Consider the following 26,892-nt stretch of genomic DNA (forward strand, 5'->3'; position numbering starts at 1 on the left):
GCAGTGAGCTGGGCTTTGCAGCTTCTCCACAGCTCTCCAGAGGGATGGCAGAGGGGCACATGCCTTGACATCTGTGTGGGCCTGTTGTGACAGGATAAGGGATGATGGTTTAAGTTTAAACTAAAAGAGGGGAATTTCAGACTAGAGAGAAGGGAGAAAGTTTTGATGCTGAGGGTGGTGGGCCCAGGTTGCCCAAAGAGGTGGTAGAGGCCCCATTGATGGAACCATTCCAGGTGAGGTTGTTTGAGGCTGTGAGGAACCTGTTGCAGATATGCCTCCTGCCTACAGGATGGGTGGTGGTGGGGTGAACTAGCTGACCTTCAAGGGTCCCTTCCCACCCAAACCGTTCTGTGATCTATAAAAAAATCCACTTCTAGGTGCTCTGCACCCAACCCCACTGAAGCCCAGGAGGGACTCACAGGGATGCTGCCTGCAGTTACTCCAGAGTCAAGTACCATGTACTGGTATCTGACTGGCCAGGACTGAGCTGACTGCCCAGCTCAGAAAGCAGCTTCACCAAGTCACCAGACCCAGCAGCTTTCACTTTGAGTCTGTTTAACCTGGAGCAGAGCAGCCTGAGAGTGGGGGCCAATCAATGCTAGTCAACAGCTAAAGGATGGGGGCAAGAGGGTGGGGCAAGACTCAGTGCTGCCCAATGACAGGACAAGGGGCATTGGCCTCAAGTTGGAACCCAGAAGGTTTCATCTGACAAAGAGAAACTCACTGTGAGGGTGCCAAAGCCCTGGAGCAGGCTGCCCAGAGAAGTTGTGGAGTCTGCTTCTGTGGAGAGATTCCAAACCCACCTGGACACTGTGATCCTGGGCAAGCTGCTGTGGGTGACCCTGCTCTAGCAGGGGGGTTGGACTGGATGATCTCCAGAGGTCCCTTCCACTCCCTATCACTCTGATTTTATAATATTTGGGTTCCCATGCTGGCACAGCTTCCAAGCCCCTGGCCAGAAGCAGGTCTGGAGCTGGCTGGGCTGGCTCAGACCAAGAGCAGACCATAGCACCCCAGCACAGAAAAGGCTTTGCTCCTCCTCTTTTTTTTTAAACCAATTTTTTTTTTCTTTTTTTTTATTTCAACAGAGTAGTGCTTGGTTACAGTTTAGTGAAGAACAAATAGGTACATTCATTGGCCACAGCTTCCTGGTGCAGCCAGCTGCTGCCCAAACTGCCAAAGCCAAAACACTGTTAAACCAGACCCCTCCCTCCCCCCCAAAAAAAATTAAGGAAAGAAAAAAAAAATGTTTAATGAGAAGGCAACTATGCATTAAAAAAGTCATTGTACTTCTCAGCTATAAATTACTTCAGTAAAACACAGGACCAACCCCCCCCAGGAGTGGTCAAAGAGTTCTGAAATGAGTCAAACCCAAAACACTTTGCCAGTCACTCATCAGCAACGAGAATCACGGCCCCCTCCCGCCAGGAAGATCGTCTTGGTGGTGGTGTGTGCTTCAGTGCAACATGAACAATGAGCCTGTAGCCCTTGAGTTTAGGTTTAAGTAGGTTTGTGGGGTTTTTGCACTACACTCTTTTCCCTCCAGAAGAAAAACTTAAAGTGCTCCTAGTGCTTTGGAATTTAAGCAAGAAACAGGGGCCACCAACATCACTTAACCATCTTTGGCGACTTATGGGAGAAGAAAGAAGGGCAAGGGCCAGGAGCCCAGGTCCTTCAGGAGCTTTGTCATAAGCCGAGCAGTGATTGAGATGGAGCAACCTGTTTTTGTGGCCCAGTTGAGGGAAGGAGGCAGGTCCCTCCCCACACATGAGGTGGAGCAGCCAGGAGAGCCAGAGTAGTCAAGGTGGGCCTCTCCAGTTCAAGTACTAGAGCAAGAGGGATGGGCTGTTGTCATCTCAGAGCCTTCTCCAAGAAGCAGCTGGAGTCCAAGAATGAAGCAGGTTAGCAGGGAGGGCCCCACAAGCCAGAAGAGAGGGACAAGGTGTGACAAGCATCTCAGCATGACAAGGTGGGTGACAGGGTGACCAAGCCATACTAGCAAGCACGGAGAAGCTGGGTCTGGCCCAGTGCTTGGGGGTTTCTCTCACACTCAGCTGCGGACACAGAGGCACCAAAGTCTGGCTCAGTGTCCCCCAGCCAGAGCCAGGCAGAACCATCCTGCTTTATGCACAGGGAAGTGCTCCATTGTCAGTCCTGGGTTCAAGAGGCAAGAGCAGCTCAAAGTGGGTTACAAGCAGTTCCAGTTCAGGTTGTCCAGAAGTCACAGCAACTGCCCTCCCCAGACCAGTGCCTCCAGCCAAGCCTGTGATCAAAGCTGCTTTGCTCATCCCCATGTCAAGCCCAGGGACAAGCCAGGAATAACACCAAGCTTTATCTCCAAGAGCCTGATGGAGCTACAGGCCAGGCCAAACTTGACTATTTTGGTTACAGAGAGACCTCCTGTCAGGCTGACTCTGCAGACTCAAACCCTGTGGACATCACCCCACACTGTCAACAGCTACTGGGGGAGCAGGAGGACTCCAGACCCACAGCACTGCCCCCTGAAAAGGGAAAACAAAGAGCCCTTCCCTCAGCTCCTACTTCCACCACAAGAGACACCTCCTGCACCTCAGAGGGGACCCCACCAGTTCACATTCACTTCAGGGTTAAAACTCTTGGTTATTTGCTCAATGCAGTTTAATACTGAAAAGGGAAAGGGAGCCCCACCATGGGTGAAGAGGAGGAAGGAGCAGGACCACTGGCCACCCCCTACCACTTGCAGCAGCCCTGGTATTACATGTGCTTTGGGCCACTCCAGCTTGAAGCTCTCCCTGAAGGCAGCAGCTTCTTGCTCCACATCACCTGCCATCAGCTACCATCCATGCCAGCCCTCCTCCTTCACCATAAGCCAGTGGGGGTTGGTGACCACCTTAATGCCAGTAGGAGCACTTGATATCACACTGAGGCTTCTGCTAGGGTATGCTCTGAGCTCAGATTCCACCCCACAGCCCTAGGTAGGGGAGCTTGGCCACGAGGTGAAACCAGGACCAGCAGCCAGAACAAGCCCAGGCTTAGCCCTGCCAGGTGTCAGTATGGCACAGCGCATGTCAAGGTTCCCCGCAGGAGGCCCATGCAGCTTCACACTCCCAAATGAGTCAGGATGCAGAGGACTTCAGGAACAGGTCTTTGCAGGGAGGACAGTGCCTCTCCTAGCCACGGATGTGCAATTAAAAAGGAGTAATTAATCAGAACAGTCTCAGACCAAGCATGGCCTGAGCAAGATCCGTTCCTTCCAAGTGTGCAGATAAAAAGTGCAAATACGCATTTTTTTGATGTTTTCTTTTCTAGTGAGGAAGCTCTGGTGCAATTTTAGCTGCCAACATCTTGAAGACCAGACCAAGAAGAACTTAAAACCACCAAAAGGGAAAAAACAAAAGCTTCCAGAGAAAGTTCAGCTTCACTTTGCTACATGGTACCTTAAAGTCACAGTTCTCTTGCTCACCGCCGGCAGCCGTAGGCTCAGGGTCCTGCTAACGGCCACAGCAGGTAGTGGAATGTTTGTGTTGACAGGTTAGATGCTTTGGGGAAGGTGGGAAGAAAAAAAACAAACAGGTCACAGTCCTGTACATGAATGCCACTTCTGGGAGAAGGACCTCGCAGCCTCTTTAGTTCTGTGGGGGAGGGTATGAGCTATGGTGGTTATTCATCTCTGAGCCGCCTGCGGCAAAGAGCAAGGGGGCGCTGTCCGGAGCGGTTGAGCTGAGATGGGCACTCACCACAAAGCTGTCATTTCCAGCCAGGGACCCGTAGCAGCCAGAGCACTGAGGGGTGGCCAAGCTGCAGGGAGAGAGAACAGGGAGATGTGGACTCTTAGAAAGGAGAACTTTGGCTGCAGCTAGAATAGCTGTTGCTCCCAGCACTGATCACAGGATCATAAAATCATTAAGTTGGAAAAGGCCTAAGATGATCAAGTCCAACTGTCAACCCCCCACCACCACACATCTGTGCCTCAAAGTGCCATCTTTACATGGTTTTTAAACATCTTCAGGGATGGGGACTCCACCACTGCTCTGGGCACCTGCTCCAGGGCTTGAGAATCCTTTTGGTAGAGAAAATGTTCCCTATGTCCAACCTAAACCTCCCCTAGTGAAACTTGAGGCCATTTACTCTTGTCCTATAACTTACTGGTTGGGGGGGACCAACCTCCACCTGCCTCCAACCTCCTTTCAGGGAGTTGTAGAGCAAGGTCTCCCCTCAGGCTCCTTTTCTCCAGGCTAAGCCACTCCTCCCAAGTCCTGTGCTCCAGCCCACTCACCAGTTTCATTGCTCTTCTCTGGACATGCTCCAGCACCTCAATGTCCTTCCTGGAGTCCAGAGCCCAAACCTGAACTTGGTATTTGAGGTGTGGCCTCACCAGTGCCCAGTACAAGGGGATAATCACTGCCCTGGTCCTGCTGGTCACACTATTTTTGATCCAGGCCAGAATGCTATCAGCCTTCCTGGCCACCTGAGCATGCAGTGGCTCATCTTCAGCCAGCTGTTGACCAACACCCCCCAGGTCTTTTTTCTGCTGTGCAGTTTCCAGGTACTCTGCTCCAAGCCTGAAGCATTCATGGGTTGCTGTGACTGATCAGGGCATTCAAACCTGTGGAAGCACCTATGACATAGCAGCACAATATCTCCAAGGAATGGATATAAGGAGAGGAGAACCAGGCCCTACAACACTAGTCAAGAAGAGCCAGAACCTCTGAGCCCCTCACTACACTCCTGGGCAGGTGAAGTTAAGTCCCCTGAGCAGCAAATGAAGGGCTGCCATGTGTTTCCCTTGGAGTTTTGGCCAGGGATACCTGACCATTCTCCTTTGCAGCAGGTGTTCCTGCAGAGCTTTGTCCCAGTTGGCTCCTAGAGAGCATATCCCTCTCAGGACTTCATCTCCTTCTAGGGGAGAAACCTCTCTGGACAAGGTGACTGAAGAGCAATCTGACCCTGCAGCTGAGGACCCTAGCAAGATCAGCCTTCTGGGTTGAGGCCTCCTGTGTGAAGTCAATGCATATGTGGAGATGCAGTGTGAAATCCACCTCTTCAAGTTGGCCAAGAGGAAGCTGCTTGTGAGTTGAAGGGACCAAACTCAACCTTTGTCAGAAGCCTCCTTGCTGTCTCTTACACTTAAATTTTTCTCCTCAGAGCAGAAGCCAAGAGCTCAGTTGTCTCTACACCAGGCAGCAGGAGAACACTCACCCTCCTTCTCTAGCCCCAAGCCGTGACAAGTCATCATCACTGTCATAGCGCCTTGGATTGTCAAAGAAGTAAGCTCTGGAGCTGTAACTGTGACTGTTGACCATCCCTGCTGGAGTCTGTCAGAGAGAAAGTTAGGCCAGAAGTGAGGTATTTCTGACAGCTTTCTAATCTTCACCACCCCAGGCACCTTGGAGCTCCTCAAGCTCCAGCTTGAGGCTTACCAGGTTCTGACTCAGCCTCTGAGCCCGGAAGAAGAGCACCACAAAAGTGGTTGGCACCAGCTCCCAGAGGAAGAGGACCACTCCAAACACCACATACTCCTCACTGCTCACTTCCATGTGCATCTGTGGGAAGAAGTTAACAGGTCTTTTTCTAATACCCAGCCATCAGCAGAGCCACATTGCTTCCAAAGCTGGACACAGCATACAAACTGGGAACTTGGGGAACTCAGAGGCAGGAAGCCCTACAACAGTATAACAACCAACCCTTATCCAGGTCCTGCTACTGTTTTTAGGGAGAAGGCTCTCCTCAGCATGCCAAAGTGCTGTTAGCTCCCTCCCCAGACCAACTCTCTGACATGCAGCCATGCCTGATTAAGCATTGCTTTTCTGCTCTAGTTGACTTGGTCCTCTTTCCCGCAAAGAAGAGTGGGCAGGCTAAGATTGAAGAGCACAGCAGGGAATCCCTCCTGGAGAGGCAGACAGATTTAGGAAGATTTGGGTTTGCTGTGGTAGAGACATCAAGCAGAGCTTCTGAGGCAGAAAGCCAGCTTGTGTAGGGATTCAGCTGAACAGACCCCCCATACACACAAAAGGAGGAAACAATAATGGCCCTCCAATTCACCACCTCTAAACTGGGGGTCACAGATGCTTACCTTGTCTGAAAGGTTGTCCCAGCCATAGTTAAAAGGACCAGGAACACTGTCTGGAGATATGGCCACAGCTACCAGGTTATAGCAAGCCCTTGAGGAATACAGAAGAGCCACTACAGATCCCACAAGAATAGCCTGGCAGACAGATGTTCCCTAGAACAGGAAGAAGAAATTGGTTTAACACAGACCTCTGATTTACCACCACCACCTTAAGTACCTGAGAAGGATCTAGAGGTATTTGCATGGTGTTGCTAAAATATTCAGAGCTGGTTAAGAGCTTCCTCATGTGATGAGTTCACTGCAGAAGCTGAATGATACAGCCCATGTCACTTGGGAGCAGGAAAGACTTGAGGCACAGGAGTACCATTCCCAGGATCTTATCAGTCAGCTTCAAACTGATGGTCCATAGAGAAGCTCTTCCACCCACTGTGGCAGTCTCCAGAAGACCAACCGACAGCCATGAGCTTGCTGCTTCTCCTACATGCAGGTCAGACTCTACAGCAGAGATGTCCCTCATTCTGCAGCAGTCTGGCACCCCTGACATTGAATGTGTTAGTCTAGGAAAGAAGCCCAAATAGTTGGGGTGAACAACTGAGAAGCAGCAGGATGACCTAGCAGCTGAAACCTAGCATTGCTGTGTGCCAAACCAGGCATTGCTGTACAGAGAGCAGCACACCAAAGGGTGGCCAGGTGTTCCAGAGCCTTGCCTCCTGGTAGCTTGCCCCGGTGAAGAGGAATAACTGCAGGAGGTACCTGAAGGTTACAGCACCTACCTTTCCTGCATGGCTATCCATGGGAAAGGAAGCCACCTGAAGATCTGTAAGAATCTCCTTTCCTGTGCTAAATACACCCATGAAGCTTTTTAATAGCTGCTGGTAGCCACCAAGGCAGTAAATGGGCAGGCAAACATCACAGCAGCTGACTTGTCTTTGTTGTTTAAGCAGACAATCTGCTCTGGGAAACTCACCTCATTGACTTGCTCCACATGCAGGCTATGGAGGTGCCAGCTCTGTTCTCCCAGCTTTACAGCTGTTGCTCCAAACAGTGTCTTGGAAGAGTCAGCACAAAAGTGCTGCTGGCAAAGTCCCTGTGACACCAGTGAAGGACAGGAGCAAAGTCTCTTCTAGTCTAGTGGCTGAGCTCTTGGGGTTAAGGCCAGCAGAATGAGAGAAAGAAGCTAGGGAAGGTGACAAGGACCACAAGGTAGGATCTAGCTGCATAACTGGTACAGCCTCAATTAAGTCAAGCACAAGGTCCTGTACCTGGTTTGGGGCAAACCCCAGTGTCATTACAGGCTGGGGGATGAAGGGCTGGAGAGCAGCCCTATGGAGAAGAACTTGGGGGTGCTGGTGGATGTGACCCAGCACTGTGTGTTTACAGCTCAGACCCAGCCATTTCCTGGGCTGATCCCCAGCAGCATGGGCAGCAGTTAGAAGGAAGGGATTCTGCCCTTCTGCTCTGCTAAGACCCTGTCTGCAGTGCTGGGGCCAGCTCTGGAGTCCTCAGCACAGGACACACATGGACCTGTTGGAGCAGGGCCAGAGGAGGCCACAGCAATAATGGGAAAACTGGAAGTCCTCTGCTGTGAGGCCAGGCTGAGAGAGTTGGGGTTGTTCAGCCTGGAGAAGAGAAGGCTCTAAGGAGACCTTCTGGTGGCCTTTCACTGCTTAAAGGGACTGATCAGAAAGCTGTGGAGAGACTTTCAAGAAGGGCCTGTCGTGACAGGACAAGGGGTGAGGGTTTGAACTAAAACAGGGTAGATTCAGGCAGGAGAGAAGGAAGAAATATTTGATGCTCAGAGTGGCGCTCATTGGTCCCAGTTTCCCAGAGGTGGTTGATGCCCCATCCCTGGAACCAGTCCAGGTCAGCTTGTCCACAGCTCTGCACAATCTGCTCTAGCCATAGATATTCCTGCTGATTGCAGAGGGGTTGTATTAGGTGACCTTTAAAGCTCTGTTCCAACCCAAACCATCCTGTGACTCCCTGTCTCCACCTGAGAAGGACCACAGAACAGAATGCGGCAGCAGTCCAAAAGCACAACCTTCTTTCTCAAGTGGCTCAAATCTTCCTACCTTCAGTGGAAGAAGCCTGAGGGGCCCCTCCAGCCTTGTTGTACTGTTTTGTGTCAGCAGGTTCACAACTGGAGTTGAGGCAGGACAACCTCTTCAGGCATTTGTGTAACACTTCTGCTCATCCCACCCTATTTTTACAGCTCCACACAAGACAAAGTCAGGGGATGCCCCCAAGGCAGGGAAGGGAGACAACATTTGCATTCAAGAGACCTTTACCAGACAGTCAGGTTGAGTGTTCAAGACCAGAGCAGGCTTCTCTAAAGCATGTCCTACCTGAGCAAGGCCCCACAGGCAACCTCAGGAATGTAACTAGAGGAAGTTGCTGTGTTGGTGAGCCACTGCTGGGTGAACTTGATAAGTTAATTAGTGTCCAGAGCCAGTCAGAGCTGGATACCTGGCCCAGGCAAGCTGAGATGTGAGCAACTTCTCAGCTTAGTCACAGTTCCTGCTTCAGATCACCTGGTGGACAGCTGTCACTAGAACCAGATAGGAAAACACTCCCAGCCTACACACCCTGGATTCTGGGCAGGAACCAGTGTTCTCTGCTGCTTAAGTGAGACAGAAAGCTTCAGCTTCAACCTTGACAGCACAGCTCTGGCCACCCACTCAGATGTCACTCTAAAGAGAACAGCCATTTTGAATGGTCATGCAAATGGCCTCCAATGATCAAGGAGACACCTCCAACCAATGCAAGGCAGCTCTGCGGCTCCAAATGTCATTGTAGAAGCTTCCAGGAGCTCTACACTGAGGGCAGCCTCTCACCAGAGCCAGGCATGGTAACAATTTAAACCCATATAGAGTCACAGTAGCTCAGAAGTACCAGAGCCAGGCAGCTGGCTTCCCTGAGTCCACCCATGCTCAGGTGCTAAAGTTTCCCTGTAGATGTTTCCAGGTTCTCCAAAAGACCCCACCTCTGCCCCACCATGAACCATTGCTCTTGACAGCAGTCATATGGCTTCCCAGAGGAAGAGGCAGGTCAAGCGCACACTTCATTGCGGCCTACTGCCACACTAAGATGAGGCTGGCTGGTGACTCAGCTTCCCTATCTCCCTGGGGAGAGCTGTGTATACTCAGACCCTCAGCTGCACTCCTAACTTGGGGAAGGACCTAAAGAAGCTTCCCCCCCACCCTTCTAAGTTGCTGATCTCATCCAGGACAGTCAAGCAATGCCTCAAATAGCTGAAGCTCTCCCTTTGGAGAGGACTGTTATGCCTCTGTTCTTAGTGACAACATACTGCAGAAGGGGCATTTGCTGCTCTTGGAGAACCCTCTCCAGTCAACCCTAAGTTATACCTCTAAACTTGAAAAGCTTAAGTAGCTCATACATCTGAGGGTGATGGAGAGCTGGAACAAGCTGTAGAGAGATGGATGAATTTCCTTCCCTGGAGCTCAAAACTCACCTGGACATTGTGATCCTGGGCAACCTGCTCTGGGTGACCCTGCTTTAGCAGAGCAGTTGGACTGGATGATCTCCAGAGGTCCAATCCAATCCCACTATGCTAGGATTTTGTGACCTTCTGCTGTGCCAGCAAAGCTACAGACAATGCACTCCCCCTAAAATGTGCAGGGCACTTCATTCCCACAGCAGAAGCAAGTGCTTTCTGGAGGGGGAATCTAAGAGCTGCCACCTCCACACTGGAACATGTCTTCAAGCAAGAGTAGCTAAGGTGCTACCAGGTGAGAATCACCCCAAGTAAGCACACCCAGATCCAGCTGAGGACCCAGGTGATGGCTGTGCAGTTTGTGCAGATGACAAGAGGCATTCACCTACCTTAGACTCGAGGTAGACGTTCGCTGAAGACATCTTTCCCAGTTTGCACATGCAGCAAGCCAGTGAGATGGCACAGAGGATGAAGAGGCTATCGTTGACCAGGGCACGGGCAAGGACTGTCCACTTCAGCTGGCTCTCTGGGACCTCACCATGGATTAACATTGCACAAGTTAAGTTCACAACTAAGAAGAGGAGGCTGGTAAATATGGAGCCCAGGTACAACACGACCCTGGAGAGATGGAGGAGGGGAAAAAAGTAAAAATGGAGATATTAATTTCCAGGCTCCTTCTGCACCACCCTCCTGGCTCATCAGGCAAGGGAACCTCCCTGGTGTACCCAGTGCTGTGCTTGCTATGAAGTTCAGACAGCTCAGCAAGTTTCAGCAGTTGTACTGACAGCCCAGGTCTGCAGAGTATTTGAGCCACTAACCCAAACAGTGGAAGCAGTCATGAGCTGCAAGAGTCATCTTCTGACAGTCAGGTTCTTATCTTGCAGATTTTAAGTGTCACTCCAGCTCTGCATTAACTTCAGTCAATAAGCTCTGAGTCATCACAATCACTGTGACTTTACTGAAAGCCACTGGAGCTTTGTGGGTTTCCCTGGAAATGGCTGGGAAGCACCCAGCCTGCACCAATACAGGGCTCACCTTAGCCTGCAGAGCCTTTACGTGGGACAGCTCAGGAAGACCTCACAAATTCATCTAGTTTGCTACCAGCACTGGTGCTGAGATGCTGAGGATACAGAGGCATGCAGCATGGAATTTTGCTTCCTTGGTACCCTTGAAGCTCCCAGTGCTGCCCTATGGCACAACACTTCGAAGCACAGCCAGGTATGGCATCAAGCTCTGGTTTTGGGTCTGAAGCTTGCACTCCTAACACTGCAGCAGGAGCTCACCTCACACCAGCTTTGAAGGTAACAGAGAAGTGTCACTTACTTGTACTTGTTGAATTCAGCTGCACATTTCACTTTGAATATGACCTAGGGGAAACATTTGAAGAGCATTACTGAGCATGGCCTACATCTCTCCTTCAGACTTAGTGAAGACAGAATCAGAGAATCATTAATGTTGGAAGAAACCTCCAAGATCAAGTCCATTCATTAACCCAGCACTACCAGGTCACCAATAAACCATGTCCCTCAACACCACACCTACACTGATTTTCAGTCCCTCCATGGATGGAGACTCCACTTCCCTGGGCAGCCTGTTCCTTATGGGGAAGAAATTGTTCCTAATCTCCAACCTCCCCTGGCACAGCTTGAGGCCATTTTCTTTTGGCCTATCACTTGTTCCTTGGGAGAACAGACCAACCACCACCTCACTCCAGTGTCCTTTCATGAAGTTGTAAAAAGCCAAAAGGTCTCCCTTCAGCCTCCTTTTCTCCAGGCTAAACAACCCCAGTTCCCTCAGCTGCTCTTCACAGAACTTGTGCTCTAGACCCTTCATCAAATTCATTGCCCCTCTGGACACATCCAAGCATTTCATTGTCCTTGAAGTGAGGAGATACAGTAGGGAACCCAGCTTCCAGCTGAACATCTTGTAGAGTTAGACAATGTTTGGACTGAATCTTAAAAGTCTTTTCCAACCAAAATGATTCTATGATCTTGGAGGACTCAGGATTATTAGCACCAAGTCTTGTACTGGACTCGCAGACTGGAATTATTTTGCCAGAGCCAGCCCCAAATGCAGGTGCCCAACAAGCATAGAAATATTTAATGCCTCACATGTGACAAGGACCTTTAAAACCACACTTAACTCCACAAAGAGCAGAGAGCACTCAGGAGTCACTGAGATCATTCTAAATGCATCTGCTTTGCCCAGTGTTGTGTGCTGCATATCTTAGGACTTCCATCACACTTGATTCCCCCATTGGAGAAGGCTGTTTCAGCTGCTGTGCTTCAGCAAGACCAACATCTGATAGAAAATAGCCCTCTGGGATTAGATTATGGACCTGCAGACTAAAACAAGCACTTGGAGCTCACATCTCCTTCACCCTGAAGGTGTTTGTAGGCCAAATACATCTGAAAACTAACTCTGCAATGGTAGGAAGTCCTCCAGAGCTGGAAGATCCAACCTGCTAAGTTGCACAGCACACTTGACAGAGATGGTGGAACAGGTGCCTCCTGCTGAAGGCAACAGGAGCAGGAGTTCTCGCTTAAGGGAAGCCAGACAGTTTAAGAACCTGACTGCTCAGATGTGAGGACAGTGGTCCTGCTAGAAGTTGACAGGTTTGAACTGGTGTTCAGACACGGTCAGGACAAGCAGTGCAGTGGCAGAGCTACATGGAGCTTGTTTGTCACAGTGATTCAGCACTGGAACTGGTTTTTGTCCTGAAGGTGTTTCCAAGTGGCAGAGATGTGGTGCTGACTCGATAGAGTTAGATAATGGTTGGTCTTTTCCAACCAGATCAGTTCTGTGATTCTATTAAGAAATGCAGCTCCTGGGACAGACCCTACCAGGAATGACCCTAACGCTGAGGTCACATTCTCTCTCAGACAAAGCTTGTGTCTGGAGACATTGAAGGAACTTGGGAAGAGGCAGGGAACCATCCATGCAGACCTAGCAGATGTGGGATCAGCACAAGCCCACTGTAGGATCACTGCCCATATGTGGAGCTTTAGTTTCATTGCATCTGCAAGGAGTCCTCCCTGTCAGCTTCCAGCCTATGGCTGTGGAGAAGGACAACACATCTTGTAAAAGACACCCTCGGTCAGCTTTTCTTCTGATGGGATCTCTTGATTCCTAACTCCCAGTCAACAGCAAGGTAGCAATGGCACTCAAACTTCAGGAAATCCTGCCAACAGGAATTCCAGAGGCATTTCTGGGTTTGAGTGTTGTCTGATCCATGGCAGTAACTTCAAGCATTTGAAATCCCTCCTACAGGGCATCAGACAGCTCCAGCAACCCTCTTCAGAGAGCCAGTTTCACTGTCTGGCTCCTCTCCCCCACTCTGAGGGTGGATGAACTCAAGCAGCACTTGGTGAGGAACAAGACAGTAGTTCAGCAGAGGAGGGATCCAGCCCTCACAGATGAGGGGCACAGTACAATAGCAGTCTTTGACATCTTCTGCATTGTTGTCATGGTCCATACCAGCCCAGAAGTACAGAAGCATAGCATAATCCACCTTGAGCTCCAAAGCTCATCTGAGATACAGGAAACCTGGACCTTGGAAGGACTATGTGGTGACTTCAAAAGAGAAAAATCCCTATGAGCCTCCCACGACCCTCCTCTGAGCCTGAGGACTAAGGCCCACAAAGCTGTCTCAGGGTTAAGAGTGCAATGGAAACCTGAGATTCGTGCTTGGCTTGCTGCCACAAAAAGCAGGAGACCACAGCACCAACCTCACATGTCTCAGCCCCCGGCTCTTTAGTCCTGTAACTTCAGGCCATCACCCACTTTACATTGGCTTTAGCTAAGCCATGATTCACCTGAAGGTTGCTTTTTCTTTGTAGGGTCAGTAGGTGACACCAGCAGGGCTCTAAACACACCTCTGAGCTCTTATCCTCAATCTCACAGGGCTTTCACACTGGATTACCTCTGCTGCCTTCAAAATCGAAAGACTGCTAATGTAGAGGTTTCTGCTGTGGAGGAGCCAGTGCAGAGCTCAGGACCAGTCCCATTCTTCACCAAAATAAGAAATACAGACCCCTGCCCTCAGACAGGTACCACATTTCTAGAAGCAACCCTTGCAACCTGAGCAGTTCCTTCAGGCCCTAGTTGAGAACAGCCCCAGAAGTCACACAGTTGCCTGCTGAAAACAAGGAAGAGGTCTCTGCTCACCCAGAGAAGCAGGACTGAGAACATTTACTCTTAAGCAAGCCTTTTATAGCAGTGATGCAACACTTCATTGTCTTTCTGGTGCCACAAGTCCTTGGAGCAGTTCACATGAGCCACAGACTTAGGAAAAAGGTGAGGCTGAGAAGACCTACAGACCTCAACGTTCCCTGTGATGCTGAAGGCTTTTGTTTGTGTGATGAGAGTGGATGTTTTTCAAAGTGAACATTTGGCTCACATCACCCAGAAAGTGAAGTTCCTGGAGCATGTAGAAACACACTCCTCCTTAAAAGGTGTACTGGAGGTGTCACAGCTGCTAAAAGATGAAAGTGACAGACCATATCCCACAAATGGCTCTGAGGATCACTTTGAACACCTGTACAAGCCAGAACCTTAGCCCTAACACTTCAGTGTTGTTTTGGTACAGCCACTCACAAGAGATCTGAAAGATCCAGAAGAGCCAGAAACCTCTTGTTGTCTGGTGGAATCATGCCTCTTTGCTCCATAAAGAAATCATGAGTTTGAGCTCAAGACATAGCCATGCCCTGCCTTGACACAAGCACAGCTCTCAGTTGCAGGAGCATCCACAGCCAGATTCCTTCTCTCATCACAGTCATTCAGCAGCAAACATTGGAGCAGAGCAGGGACTATACCCCAGAACAAGTGTTCCAGCTCACCCCCCCCACCCCCAACCCTGCAGGGAGAGCTGGAACAATCTGTGAGGAGGAGCTCTCACCATCCTCACTAATACCGAGATCATCCCATGCCATGCTGCACACAGGGTGCAACTTGCATGTACCCTGGTTTCCTAGAATAGCTGGGCCCTGGCATGGCCACCTGTTCAGTCAGGAACCCTGGAGCCCATGGGAATCATCAGCTATGGGATGGAGCAGTTTTGAATTTAAGTGACCCCTTCCCAGCTGTCCCTCTGAGGCAGAGAGTACAGGCTAGGTCTCTGCTAGACAAGAAAAGTGGGAGAGAGCAAGAGTAGGTGGAGGGTTTCCCCACTTTTCCATCAGAGAAGGCATGCATAGAGAGGACACCAAGGACAAACAACTCCCAAGCTGGATGCTCCTTCCATGGCTGGCTGCTCCAGTGCAATTAGAGCAGGGAGGGATGAAAGAGGCTGATGTCATCTCATCAGATGGAGCACTTAAAGAAACCCAGACAGGTTAAGGGTTATGGCCACACCAGTCTGGCAGAGCAGCCTGCCAAAGCCTCACCACACCAGCAGAAGGCCTTACTCATTATGGCACAGTTAGTGACTCCCAAATGAGGCAAGGATGCCAAGTGCTCAAGAAGGTCTTTGAAATGGTCAAGATGGAGGCCATTACAGAATCCCAGACTGGTGGATGTTGTAAGGGGCATCTGGAGATCATCTAGTCCAAACCCCCTGCTAAAGCACCCACAGCAAGTTGCCCAGGGTCCACAATGTCCAGCTGCATTTGGAATCTCTTCAGAGGAGACTCCACCACCTCTCTGAGCAGCCTGCTCCAGGGCTTCAGCACCCTCACACCAAAGATTGTGTTGCTCTTCAGATAGAGTCTCCTGGGTTCCAGTTTGTGCCCACTGTCCTGTCACTGGGCACCACTGAAGAGTCTGGCCCCATCCTTTTGGCCCCTGCCCTTTAGCTCTTGATTAGCATTGATCAGATCCCCTCTCAGGCTGCTCTTCTCCAGCCTGAAACAGCCCTAGGTCCCTCACCCCCCACCCCCAGTATTTTCACTGCCTCTGCTAGACTCTCTGCACTAGTTCCTGGTATCTCTTATACTAGGAAACCCAAAAATGGACACAGACTTCCAGTTTTGGCATCTCTAGGGCAGAGTAGAAGGGAAGGAGAAATTCCCTTGATCTGCCAGCCACATTCTTAATGCACTGTTGTGATTACATTTCCACATGTTCTGTGCTCCTGAGCATGTCCTGGGGGAAAGCAGGAGCTGGCAGACTCCTCTTAGGAGAGGTAGCATTACTCAAGTGGATGTCTAGGTGATAGCAGAGGAGCTATTCCAAAGCCTCCAAAACCTGGATATCTGAGCCATGGGTCTGCCAGTTTGAGGCAAGATTTGGAACAGATCTGAGGAATTCTGACCTGATGTCCTGTGAACTCTTCGTCTCCTTCACAGGAACTCATTCTGTTACAAGCCAGAGCAGAGAGGAAGAGATGGTCCCAAGTACTGACATTATTACACCTTCTGATTTCCAGGTAACAGAAAGTTTCACTACCAAAGACTGAATCTTGTCAAGCCTCCACATCCCCCTAGGAACCTCAAAAGTCAGGAGGGGATAGGCAGAGGAGAGCTGCTTCCCACAGAAAGAGGAACACCAGACCACTTCGTGAGTTCCAGTTTCGGCCCTGCAACAACCTGGAGTGCAAAACAGCAAGAGCTCTCCATGGGCATTTGTTGTTCCCTGGAGTCCTTCCCCCACCCAGCACCATTTCATCCTCAGCTTGTCCATAGCCTGAGGAGATCCATAAATCAAGCAAGATTAGCTCAAATACCACAGCACAGGCCATGTTTTCTTCCACTGCTTAGACAGATGCCATTTCTCCAGCATTTCCACAAAGAAGTCACTGTGCTCAAAGACAATCATCCAGGCCATCAACACAGAAACAGCCTGTGCTTTTATCCGAGGACAAACCAGACCAGGATGACACCCTCAGAGCTGAAGACAAATGACCTTCTACAGGTTGTTACCGATTGGCCCTTAAAAACTAGGAATGGATGGGCCCTTCACAGCAGGTTCTGCTTGAGTCAGAATGGTTTGGGTTGGAAAGGACCTTCAAGATCACCTGGTTCCAACCCTGCTGCCATGAGTGGGGACACCTTTCACTAGACCAAGGTTGCTCAAGGCCTCATCCAGCCTGGCCTTGAACACCTCCAGGGAGGAGGGAAATTAAAGTTTCTGCATCACCCTATTTACATGACAAGTTACACTCACACTTATCAGACATCCCTAGATCTTGAACCACTTCACCTCAACTGCTGTGGTTCCACCATAGCTTCTCTCCTTCATCCAGGGAGTAATAATTGTGGTTTAATTACACCCTAAGACCCCCTAACACAATTCCTCCTATGATTTAAGGGAAGCACTGAACACAGCCAAGCCAGGCACATCCCAGTAATCTGCCAGCACATTTGTCTAGAGAAGGATGGACTAATTTTATCAGCCTGTTGTCCAAGCAGGAGGCCAAATATCACCACTCAGCATCATTTCTGTTGTTGAAATAAAAGCCAGAAAAACACCAAAGGCTTTTGGTCCATATTGTTGCACTCCTTCTCTAAATCTCTGGATCTGCAGGCTTCACTACCCACCACCAGCATGAGATCACCCATGAACACCATAGAGTGCTGGACACCCATTCTGCTCGATGCCAGACCCTCTCTGTAACTATGCACACCCAGTTTAATAAATCATTTTATCCTTTCCCACTTTAGATTCTGTGCTCTTATTTCCTCAGACAAGATCTCCCTTGGCTCTAGGTCTTCAAGGAGAAAGAAATGGGGTATAATCAGCCAGAGTCCACTGAAAAACACATTGTGGCAGGAAGGAAAGCCTGAGAATGCATCTGAATTTACTTTGCTGCTCTTTAAAGGAGCTCTTTTAACCAGCCAGCAAAGAGGCAAAGCTGCTGTCAAGTCCAGCGACTTAGAGGAAAACAGAAATCCAGGCACTTTGTGGCACCAGAACACAGGATCCCTTCCTCAGCTTGACTTCAAGGAGACACAAACACCTCCTGGTTAGAGCAATTGGTAGGTCAGGCTCCCTTTAACAGACAAGATTACGCACACTATGCAGCATTTGTTATTTTGCTGCCACTCGATATCTAACACCTGACAGCTTTTTTACCCCCAGCTCCCAGGTGTTTACATCGGAGAAGACAGGGCAGGGGTTGGGGAAGAACCAAAACAGCTGAAAAACCCCCATTGCTCCAAGTCTCACATTATCATGTGAACACTGATGTCCTCAGGAAAATGAAATCATAACTCCCTACGGGTGACACATCGGAGCGATGGAGCGATTTCGCTGTGTGTTAGCGATTCCTTTGTGAGGCTGGTGAACAGCTGAGAGCTGCAGAGCAAAGAATCTGAACAACAACAACAAAGCTGGAGGGAAAGTGCTGCCTATTTATGAAACAAGTCACCAAACTGGAAGGCAGGCAAGCAAAGGGCTGCTCAGGAGAAACTGGAGCAGAAAGAATATATTTGGAGGAGGACAGGGAAGAGAAAGCCATGGATTTAAAGCCATAAAGACAAGTGAAAGGAATAGAGAAAGAGGCATTAAATAACCAAACAAGTGATGGAAAACCTAGAAAAAGAGGAATATAGCTTGGCAACAATAACAAGCAGCTCCGCACTGTCCCAGTAGCGATCACGGTGCTGGGAAGGTGCCCACCTCTCCAACCCCAGGCTGTTATTTGGGGAAGCAGAGGGATCTCAGGGCTTTTTTGTGTGTGTATCTGACAACAAGCTGCAGAACAACAAGCCCAGTTCGCAGCGGAGCAGAGAGATGGAGAGAAGGAGGGAGCGCAGCAACAATAGCAGAAGAGGCTCTAGCTGGTGACGTAATGGTTGGCATCACTCCAGGCCAGAGCAGCCCCTGCTGCTGCGACTTTCTGGTCCCCTCTAGAGAGGAGGAATCAATTACCAAAAGATGCTAAACAGTCCTCCCCAAGAAAGCCTCACGGTGCTGTCACCTCTCAGAGGGCTGCAAAGGGTAAAGCCCCACCCGGGAGCTGGGCACATCTCTGCACCACCACCACCACCCCCCTCCCCAAATTCAGGGCATGGGCTTGTTACCCCTCCATGCCACCCCACAGGGGGCTGCATTCCTGGAACTGCCCACTGCACCCCATCACCCTGATGCAAGGATTCAGGGCACACTTTTTGCTCACTCCCCTCCCCGCCTCCATCCCTCCCCACCCCCAAGCCAGGATTCAAAGCATAATCCCTGGGTTCCCCCACTCCAAGCTTGGATTCAGGGCACATCCTGCATCTTCCCAACCTGCCCTAAAGCCTTCATCGAGGGCAGATCTCCGAGCACCCACTGAGCCTGGCTGGGGCACACCTCCACCCCCCATCCATCCCGCCTCAAAGCCTTGACTTCAGGGCACAGCCAAGTTTAGGTGGGGTGGCTGAAGAGCAGCCTTTAACCCCACTGCCCTGCGTGGTGAGGGTTTGGTGTGCTACTTCCCCTCCTTCTCCCCCACCCCCACCCCCCCGCAAGAAAGAATAAAAACTTACCTCAGCGAAATAGAGGTTGAGGAGGCAGAGGCTGGAGAAGAGCAGGCAGCCGGGCAGGCAGTAGAGAAGCCAGTGGGCAAAGGGCTGCTGGAGGCGGAGGGCCTGCAGAGAGTTCTGCAGGTAGAAGGAGAAGAGGGTGGTCCTGAGGGCTGCCCAGAGCAGGCAAAGGAAGAGGCAGAGCGTGTGATAGCTCAGCCGCCGCTCCCGGTAGTAGAGGAGCAGCCAGAGCTGCAGGTAGGCGAAGAGGAAGAGCGCGGCGTAAAGAGCCGTGTGGAGCACGGTCAGACCCAGCTCCACCGCGTAGGGCACGGCGGCCCCCTCAGCCAGGGCCGCCCCCTCAGCGAGGGCCGCTGCCGTCGGGCTCATGGGGCAGCGGGAAGGCAACGGCCCGACAAACGGTCGCCGCGCCCTCCCCTTCCCCTTCCTCCCCTCAGCCCCGACTCGACACCCCCATGCAACAAAGGGGAGCTCCCCCCCACACCCCTCCAATCCTCCTCCTCCGCCTTCTCGCCCGCCCTCCTGGCTGCGCCGCCCGCCCGCCCGCCGCCAAACAACTCTCTGCCGGGGACAATCAGCTGAGCCCGATTATTTGAGGCTCTCGCTCCTGACAGCGCAGCGCTTCCCATTGGCTGCCCGCCGCCCTGCCCCCCACCTCGCCCGGCAGCCCCTACCATTGGTTTAGTCGCCTGTCACTCAACCACCTCCCCCGCCGGCTCTCCTCTTTGCTTCTTAGGTTGACGCTGCCGCCCGCGCTCTTTCTCGTCCCGCCTACTTCTCCTCACAGCCTCCCGCCTCCGCCCCTCAAACCGCGCCCCCGGGGCAGGAGCGTGCGCTGTGGGGTGCGCGGTGGGAGCGGGGTCGGGGCTGCTCCGTGGGTACGTGCAGCAGTAGGTGCAGAGCTTCGGCCTTGTGGGGGCGGCTCCGGCCGGGCGCTAGCGCGGGGGTTCTGTGGGAAGCAGAGAGGTTTCCGAAAAGGGTCCCTGGAGAAGTCTCGGGGAGGTGGGGGGGCTTGGGCATCCCCTGGACGGCTGTGTGGGTGGAAGCCCCACTGTGGTACGTGCAGGTTGGGTGGCTGGTGGTGTGGGGATATGTAAATGTAGCTCAGAAACTGCCCGCTCTGTACGCGGGATCGTAGCAGCTGATGATCCACCACCACCAAGAGATCTCTGCTGAGATCCTGGAGAGCCCACCGCTGGAAGGGCTGGCGCAGACCCGCTCAGCTCAGCTTCTGGCATCCCAGACTCTCCAGCTGTACATTCGGATCACCGACCGCAAGAGACTGCGGATACCAAGGGGAGACCTGGATGCATGATGCTCTCCTAGCAGCCACGGTGAAGAGAAAAGGAGCTCAGCCCAGGACACCTAGGTAGGTGCTGTAGAATCATAGTATTGTAGAATAATTCGGGTTGGAAAGAGCTTTAGAGATCATCTATTCCATCCCTCCGGCCATGGACAGGAACACCTTCAATTAGCCCCTCCTGGAGGCAGTTCAGCAATGCCCGGTGCCCAGCTGCTTTCCAGGGACTTCAGTGGGGCTGATCCCCAGGGACAGACTAAATGGGGGCAGGGGTGGGTGATGCTGTGGGCCACCTGTTGTGCATGAGCATCAAAATGCTTCTTTCATAGTTTGGGCAAAGGGCAAGGCCACAGCATGTCCCTCCTGCAGCCTTGGCTAGGAAGAGAGGTCCAGTGTGCTAGAGTGCGCTGGGAAGTGGGAGCTGGAAGTGAAATACCTAGTAAAACTCCCTGGAAAGTGATGGGAGATGGGGCAGCGTGGGAGCATCTCAAGAAAAAGCGTTCAAGGCAAAGCAGGGGGAGAGGGACTTCAATATGGATGTGTTTCCCACCTCTCCTGATGGTCCTGGAGAAGGATCTCTGCCAGATGCTCAGCACAGCCGCCTCTAAAGACGTCCTTGTCCCCTGACTGCAGGTCCCTATCTTGCATTTACACTCAAAAATCAGGCAGCAGCCTGGGGGAGAGGCGGTGGTGTGACAAGAAGCTCCGTTATCATCCGACATGGTGTGCCAGATGTTCCTCCTGTCGCATGAACTGCTCCTGCAGGGATTTGTGCTGGAGGCTGATTACACAGTGATCTTCAATGTCCTTAAAACACTACTGGTGGAACATGTTGTGCCAGCTTGTGCACAAAAGGCCTGGCAGTGCTCTGGCTTGGAACAACATTGATGGAGAAATGCAGGATAAACACCTCGGCGTCAAGGTTCTGGTTTTCTGCTGGAAGCAGTGCATGGGTCTGCCTGTGGGTCCCAACATCATAGCCTGGCTGGGAGGCTTGTTGAGGTAGATTTGTTATACACTGCTGCTTCCCCTTTCTTTTATCTCATCATATCAGTGTCTTGCAGCCTTCAGAGTCCTCAGCTGGCAAGTTTTAACACCCTGCATAGATGGTCCTAAAGAATGAGCATTTGGGATGCTCCTAAGTAGAATCATAGAATAGTTTAGGCTGGAAACCATTTTGAAGATCATCAAATCCAGCCATTAACCTAGCACTGCCAAATCCACTGTGACTGTTTGAGGCTGTGCCTTTAAGAAAGGGATGCTATGGCTGTCCTAAACTGTGTCACTCAGCACCACATCTATGTGGCCTTTCAATCCCTTCAGGGATGAGGACTCCATCACTGCCCTGGACAGCTCATTTCAGGGTTTGGCAACACTTTTGGGTCCAACCTAACCTCCCAAGGTACAACTCAAGGCCATTTCCTTTTGTCTTATTCTTTGTTGCTTGAAAGAAGAGACCAAGCCCTACCTGGCTCCAGCCTTCTTTCAGGTAGAGAGCAAGAAGATCTCCTCTCAGTCTGCTTCAGGAGCGGGGTCAAGGGTGGTGGGACAGAGTGAGGGATCATGGTGGGGCAGACAGGGCTGGCTTCAGAAGAGGTGCAAGGATCAAAACAACAGTCACACAAAGATGTAGAGAAGGCAGAAGGTGGATGCTAGAAAAACTACAAGAACCAGAGGTGATATGAAGATGGATCAGGCTGCAGTTGTGTTTTAAGCTGTTGGCACCTTTCTCTGGGTGCTATGCCTTGAAGTCTTTGAGTCACTGGAGGCTGCTCTTCTTGCCTCCTTGACAGTAAGCTTTGCTGTTTGACGCAGGCTGGTTCCCAAATGCCAGGATGGAGTTTATTTTTCCATCTCACTTCAGCCAAGTTTTTAATTTAATAAATATCACCCCACCCTCATCTCTGTCCCTACTTCTATAAGCCAGAGGAACAGATAGGAGGGCAAAGCTGGAAAGGACAGAACTGGCGATTTTCAGATGGAAAGATAAAATTTCCTGCCTTTCTCAGCTCTGTCTTTGTTCCTTTGTGTTGTTCAGGCCTGATCCAATCACCTCACCTACATGAGAGGGCGCCTGTGAAGGTGGAGGATGACTGACCATCACTAGCTCCTTGCTTTTGGAACAAACCAGGGAGTTTAGATTTGATTTAGGTGGGGGTTGGTTCCTTCTCTCAAGGAACAGGAAATAGGACAAGAGGAAATCACCCCAAGTTGCACCAGGGAAGGTTTAGGTTGGACATTAAGAAAACTTTCTTCCCCCCCAAAGGGTGGTAAAGCCCTGGAATAGGCTGCCCAGGAAGGGATGGGTTCACCATTCCTGAAAGGATTTGAAAGCTGTGTAGATGTGGTGCTAAGGAACATGGTTTAGTGGTGGGCTTGGCAGTGCTGGGTTGATGGTTGGACTTGATCTTCAAGATCTCTTCCAACCTAAACTATTTGATAATTCTATGACTTTGCCTGATTGTTTTTGAGCATTTGAGTTTGAGTTCATCACAGAGCAGCACCAGTAAGCTGACAGCATCTGACAGGGTGTTGGAGGGAATGATAGTCCCTGGACACAGGGGCATTTGTTAACCAAAACAGCTGCAGCTCACTGTACAAAGTGAACAGCTTGTACAGGTCTTCAATTCCAGCTTTGTCTCTCTTTTGACCAGGGACCATGCTCCAGCACACTCAGCAGCAAAGACCAATACCTGAAGAGTAGGCTGCAAAGGAACCTGGTATGAAACAGGGGAGTGAAGTGGTAAGAAGGTGTTTTCTTATCCTGTAGTGGAGAAGCACTTTGTGTTTTGCCACATGTCTGAGAAGGACTTGGGGGTGCTGGTGGGTGAAAAGCTGGGAATGAGCCAGCGCTGTGTGCTCACAGCCCAGACCTAGCTATGTCCTGGGCTGATCCCCAGCAGCGTGGGTAGCAGGTGGAGGGAGGGGATTCTGCCCCTCTGCTCCACTCTGCTGAGACCCCATCTGCAGTGTGGGGGCCAGCTCTGGAGTCCTCAGCACAACAGGGACATGAACCTGTTGGAGCAGGGCCAGAGGAGGCTACGACAATGATGGGAGGGCTGAAACCCCTCTGCTGTGAGGCCAGGCTGAGAGAGTTTTGAGTTGTTCAGCCTGGAGGAGGCTCCAGGAAGATTTGTTGGTGGCCTTTCAGCACTTAGAGGGGCCAGTACTTAAATGGGGTCAGACATTTTGGCAGGACCTGTTGAGGGATGATAGTTTTCTAGTTCTGCTTGATGTACTCTTTGAGTACAACCATCCAGCTCATTCCTTATCCTCCAAGTGGTCCATCCATCAAATCCACATCTTTCCACTTGCAGATAGCACTCAGGGGAAAGAGGGTGGCCTTTATTGTCATCTCTGTAGTTGTCTGAATCAACTGTTGTTCTAGTGGCTAATGCTTGATATCCTCAAGATCTTTGTGTCACGTCTGGACATTACAGTTATGCACCTACCTAAACAAACAGACACTCACTGATAGGTTTGTGTGTGTGTATATACATACATATATATATATATAATTTTTTTTTTTCTATGTTTTTTTTTCCAGTTGTGACTCTTCTGTGCCTGTAGCTGATAGCAGCCATGCAAGCACAAAACCACAAATGGATCTCTTTCTTCTCTTTCCTGCTCTTCTGTGCTTCCTCCATCCCAACACTGGAAGGTACAAGGCTGCTGCAGGAGCTGAGCCCTAAGGAGTATTTCAGTAGCTTTCAAGCTGGTAGAGCATCCCTGGCTTATTTCAGCCCTAAGGGTAGGTATTTCACAGTATGTGTCTACATCAGCCTGGGTCTTCAGCAGAGGCTCCTGTGTGGCTGTGTGTGAAAGCAGAACAATGAAGAGGCAATTCTTGAGATTGCTAAACCCCGTGTCCTTTGGAATCATAGAATCACAGAAAGGTTTGGGGTGGAAAGGACCTTTACAGTCCATCTAGTCCAATCCCCTTGCAGTCAGCAGGAACATCTGCAACTAGAGCAGGTTGCTCAGAGCTCCAGACAACCTGACCTGGGGTGGTTCTAGGGATGGGGCATCTACCACCTCTGAGCAGCCTGGGCCACTGTCTCACCATCCTCAGCACAAAAAATCTCTTCCATCTCTCTAGTCTGAATCTTCCTCCTTTAGATGAGAGCCATCACCCATGGTTCTGTCACAACACACCCTGCTCAAAATTCTGGGAGGTTCTCTTCCCCCTCTACTTGGCCCTAGTGAGGCCATAGCTGGAGTACCACATTCAGTTGTGGGCTTCCCAGTTCAAGAGAGACAGGGAACTACTGGAGAGAGTCCATCAGAAGTTATGGAGATGCTGAGAGGCCTGGAGCATATCTGTGAGGAGAAAAGGCTGACAGACCTGGGGCTGCTGAGCCTGGAGAAGAGCAGACTGAGAAGGGATCTTCTCACTTCTCAGCAAGAGCTGCAGGGTGGGGAGCTGAGCAAGAGGATAGACACAGACTTTTCTCAGTGGTGCCTGGTGACAGGGCAAGGGGCAATGGACACAAACTGGAATACAAGAAATTCCACCTAAACATAAAGATAATTTTCACTTTGAGGATGCTGGAGCCCTGGAGCAGGCTGCCCAGAGAGGTTGTGAAGTCTGCTTCTGTGGAGAGATTCCAAACCTGCCTGGACATTGTGGTCCTGGGCAACTTGCTGTGGGTGAAACGCTTTAGCAGGGGGCTTGGACTAGATGATCTCCAGAGGTCCCTTTCAACTCCAACCATGCTGGGATTCTGTGGTTCTTTGGGGGGAGACTGCTGACATTACTGTTGATGCCTGTAAGGAGTTCTGTTTCAATAAACACCTTACTCTTGGAGTAAGAGCAAGACCATATTGTGCCAGGTACTGTCTCAGTACATGGCAGGAGGACTCTTTTAACTCTGAAGATTTGTAGTCCACCCCAGCAGCACCTCTCTGATGAATCCCATGCCAATCCCCTTGTCTCTTCCAGCCATATCCCCACAGACACCTCTGCTGGCAGCGAGCCATGTCTCCCTGTTTGCCCTACTCAGAGTCTTGTCAGCTGTTGTAGGGGATGTTTGCCTGGGGACCTTAGCACAGGGCTTGCTCTGGAGGTGCTCTCATCTGCCTCATCCATACAGGGAAGGGATGGAAACCACAGTGTGGTTTTGTGTTTCAGTTTCTCCTGGCGCTCAGCCCTTCTTGGAGCAGATTGAGAACTCGGCCGAGGCCCTCCAGGACTATGGCATTTCAGTGGTGAAGGTAAATGGGCATGAGGAGTGGGGCAGAATGTTTCTGCAGGGTACATGCCCTCCTTGGGGATTGACAGAAGTGGGACCCCATCAGGAAGCAGATGCTAGCAGATGAGGGCATCCCATTTCATCCCTTGCCCCAGTCTTATATCTGCTTCTCGTGGGTTGCATCACACCTCCTGTGCCAGCATACAGGGCGGTTCCTGTGTCCCACAGAGGCTCCATGTTGTGCCTGTGTCACCAAACAGTGAAGCAGAGGACTGAACATTCATGTAGGTCAGGCAAGGGCAGCCCTAAGCTGTTCCTGGTCTCCCAGTTGAGTTTCAGTAGATGAACCTGTGCACTTTGATTTGCATCCATGGGTTGAGGAAACAGTAGGTATTCACATTTTCCCCACAGATTGGCCTTTTCCAAGGGCATCCCCCATACCAGGCTTAGCTGGCTGATCCTGGGCTGCATCAAAAGGAACATGGCCAACAGGCAAGGGAGAGGATTCTGCCTTTCTGTTCTGCTATGGTGAGACCCCACCTGCAGTGCTGGGGCCAGCTCTGGAGTCCTCAGCACAGAAGAGACATGGACCTGTTGGAGCAGGGCCAGAGAAAGCCAGAGCAGTGATGGGAAGACTGAAAGCCCTCTGCTGTGAGACCAGACTGAGGGAGTTGGAGTTGTTCAGCCTGGAGAAGAGAAGGCTCCAGGGAGACCTTCTGGTGGCCTTTCAGGGCTTAAAGGGGCCAAACAGAAAGCTGGAGACAGACTTTTGAGCAGGGCCTGTTGATGAAGTTTAACTAAAAGAGGGAGATTCAGACTAGAGAGAAGGAGATTGTTTTTTACACTGAGGGTGATGAGACCCTGTCCCAGGTTTCCCAGAGCGGTGGTAGCTGCCCCATCCCTGGAACCATTGCAGGTCAGGTTGTCTGGGGCTGTGAGCAACCTGCTCTAGCTGCAGATGTCCCTGCTGACTGCCAGGGAATGGACCTTTAGAGGTCCCTTCCAACCCAAACTGTTCTGTGATTCTATGATCTGGTCTGTCCTAACAACACCTCCATGGGATGTATGGAATTGCCTGGTCATTGCTCTGCACCCATGGGCATGGCATGGGGAAGACCAGAATCTTCAGCATGCTGTGCCACCACTCATTTCTCTCTGGTAGGACTTAGCCAACTCCCTCCATAGCTCCCTCCTGCCAGCTCGAACTGCAGAGAATGATGGATGGGGGTCAGTTCACATCTTTTCAGTTCAGTTCAATAAATATTTGCTAAAAAAGGTGGGTTTAGCTGAAGCTTCACACAGATTTAGGTGGGGCAGTTAGAAATTCAGGCAAGTGTCAGTAGATTACAAGAAGTACTGATGATATTGGGGTGTGTGCATGTAGTTTCCTCCAGACACAGGCTGAGTTTAATCAGCAAGCAGCAACGTTGATTCTGAGACCCATCACTGACTATGCTGGGCATATCATAAGATCTTTTGATCCAAACCCAGTCAAT

General features: G+C 50.9%; 2 protein-coding genes across 6 annotated transcripts in view; one reads left to right on the forward strand and one right to left on the reverse strand.

Moving 5' to 3' along the window:
- Positions 1–585: 585 nt before the first annotated feature.
- On the reverse strand, positions 586–19,320 carry GPR137C (G protein-coupled receptor 137C). 2 transcript variants are annotated; one of them, XM_068149086.1, is made up of 8 exons: positions 18,908–19,320; positions 10,827–10,870; positions 9,893–10,121; positions 6,053–6,202; positions 5,400–5,522; positions 5,179–5,294; positions 3,717–3,777; positions 586–3,518 (listed from the first exon to the last, which is right to left on the reverse strand). In XM_068149086.1, exons 1-8 carry the CDS (start codon positions 19,271–19,273, stop codon positions 3,471–3,473), a joined length of 1,137 nt encoding a protein of 378 aa, XP_068005187.1. In that variant the 5' UTR covers positions 19,274–19,320; the 3' UTR covers positions 586–3,470. The 2 variants fall into 2 exon arrangements, with proteins under 2 accessions (XP_068005187.1, XP_068005186.1); XM_068149085.1 differs by having other exon boundaries at positions 586–3,777.
- A 414-nt stretch (positions 19,321–19,734) lies between these two features.
- TXNDC16 (thioredoxin domain containing 16) overlaps positions 19,735–26,892 on the forward strand; it is a 53,403-nt gene continuing 46,245 nt past the window's right edge. For 3 of the 4 annotated variants that reach the window (XM_068149080.1, XM_068149083.1, XM_068149084.1), the window contains exons 1-4: positions 19,735–20,273; positions 22,859–22,947; positions 23,752–23,955; positions 25,336–25,418. In XM_068149080.1, the coding sequence (XP_068005181.1) occupies positions 23,787–23,955; positions 25,336–25,418 (252 nt within the window). In that variant the 5' untranslated portion in view covers positions 19,735–20,273; positions 22,859–22,947; positions 23,752–23,786. Of the gene's footprint in view, positions 20,274–21,175; positions 21,207–22,858; positions 22,948–23,751; positions 23,956–25,335; positions 25,419–26,892 lie in introns of those variants that run through there. The other variant, XM_068149082.1, reaches the window with a different exon arrangement.

This window comes from Melanerpes formicivorus, unplaced genomic scaffold, assembly GCF_026170545.1.
Source record: "Melanerpes formicivorus ecotype bairdi unplaced genomic scaffold, bMelFor1.0.p_v2 SCAF_17, whole genome shotgun sequence".
NCBI classification, from domain to species: domain Eukaryota; kingdom Metazoa; phylum Chordata; class Aves; order Piciformes; family Picidae; genus Melanerpes; species Melanerpes formicivorus.

Excerpts from the sequence above, each read along its gene's own strand:
- GPR137C (XM_068149085.1), bottom strand. The coding sequence starts at position 19,273 with ATGAGCCCGACGGCAGCGGCCCTCGCTGAGGGGGCGGCCCTGGCTGAG. Across the intron at positions 10,122-10,826 it reads GCTGAATTCAACAAGTACAA|GGTCGTGTTGTACCTGGGCT; the intron begins GTAAGTGACACT and ends CCATCTCTCCAG. Across the intron at positions 6,203-9,892 it reads ACGTCTACCTCGAGTCTAAG|GGAACATCTGTCTGCCAGGC; the intron begins GTAGGTGAATGC and ends TTCCTGTTCTAG.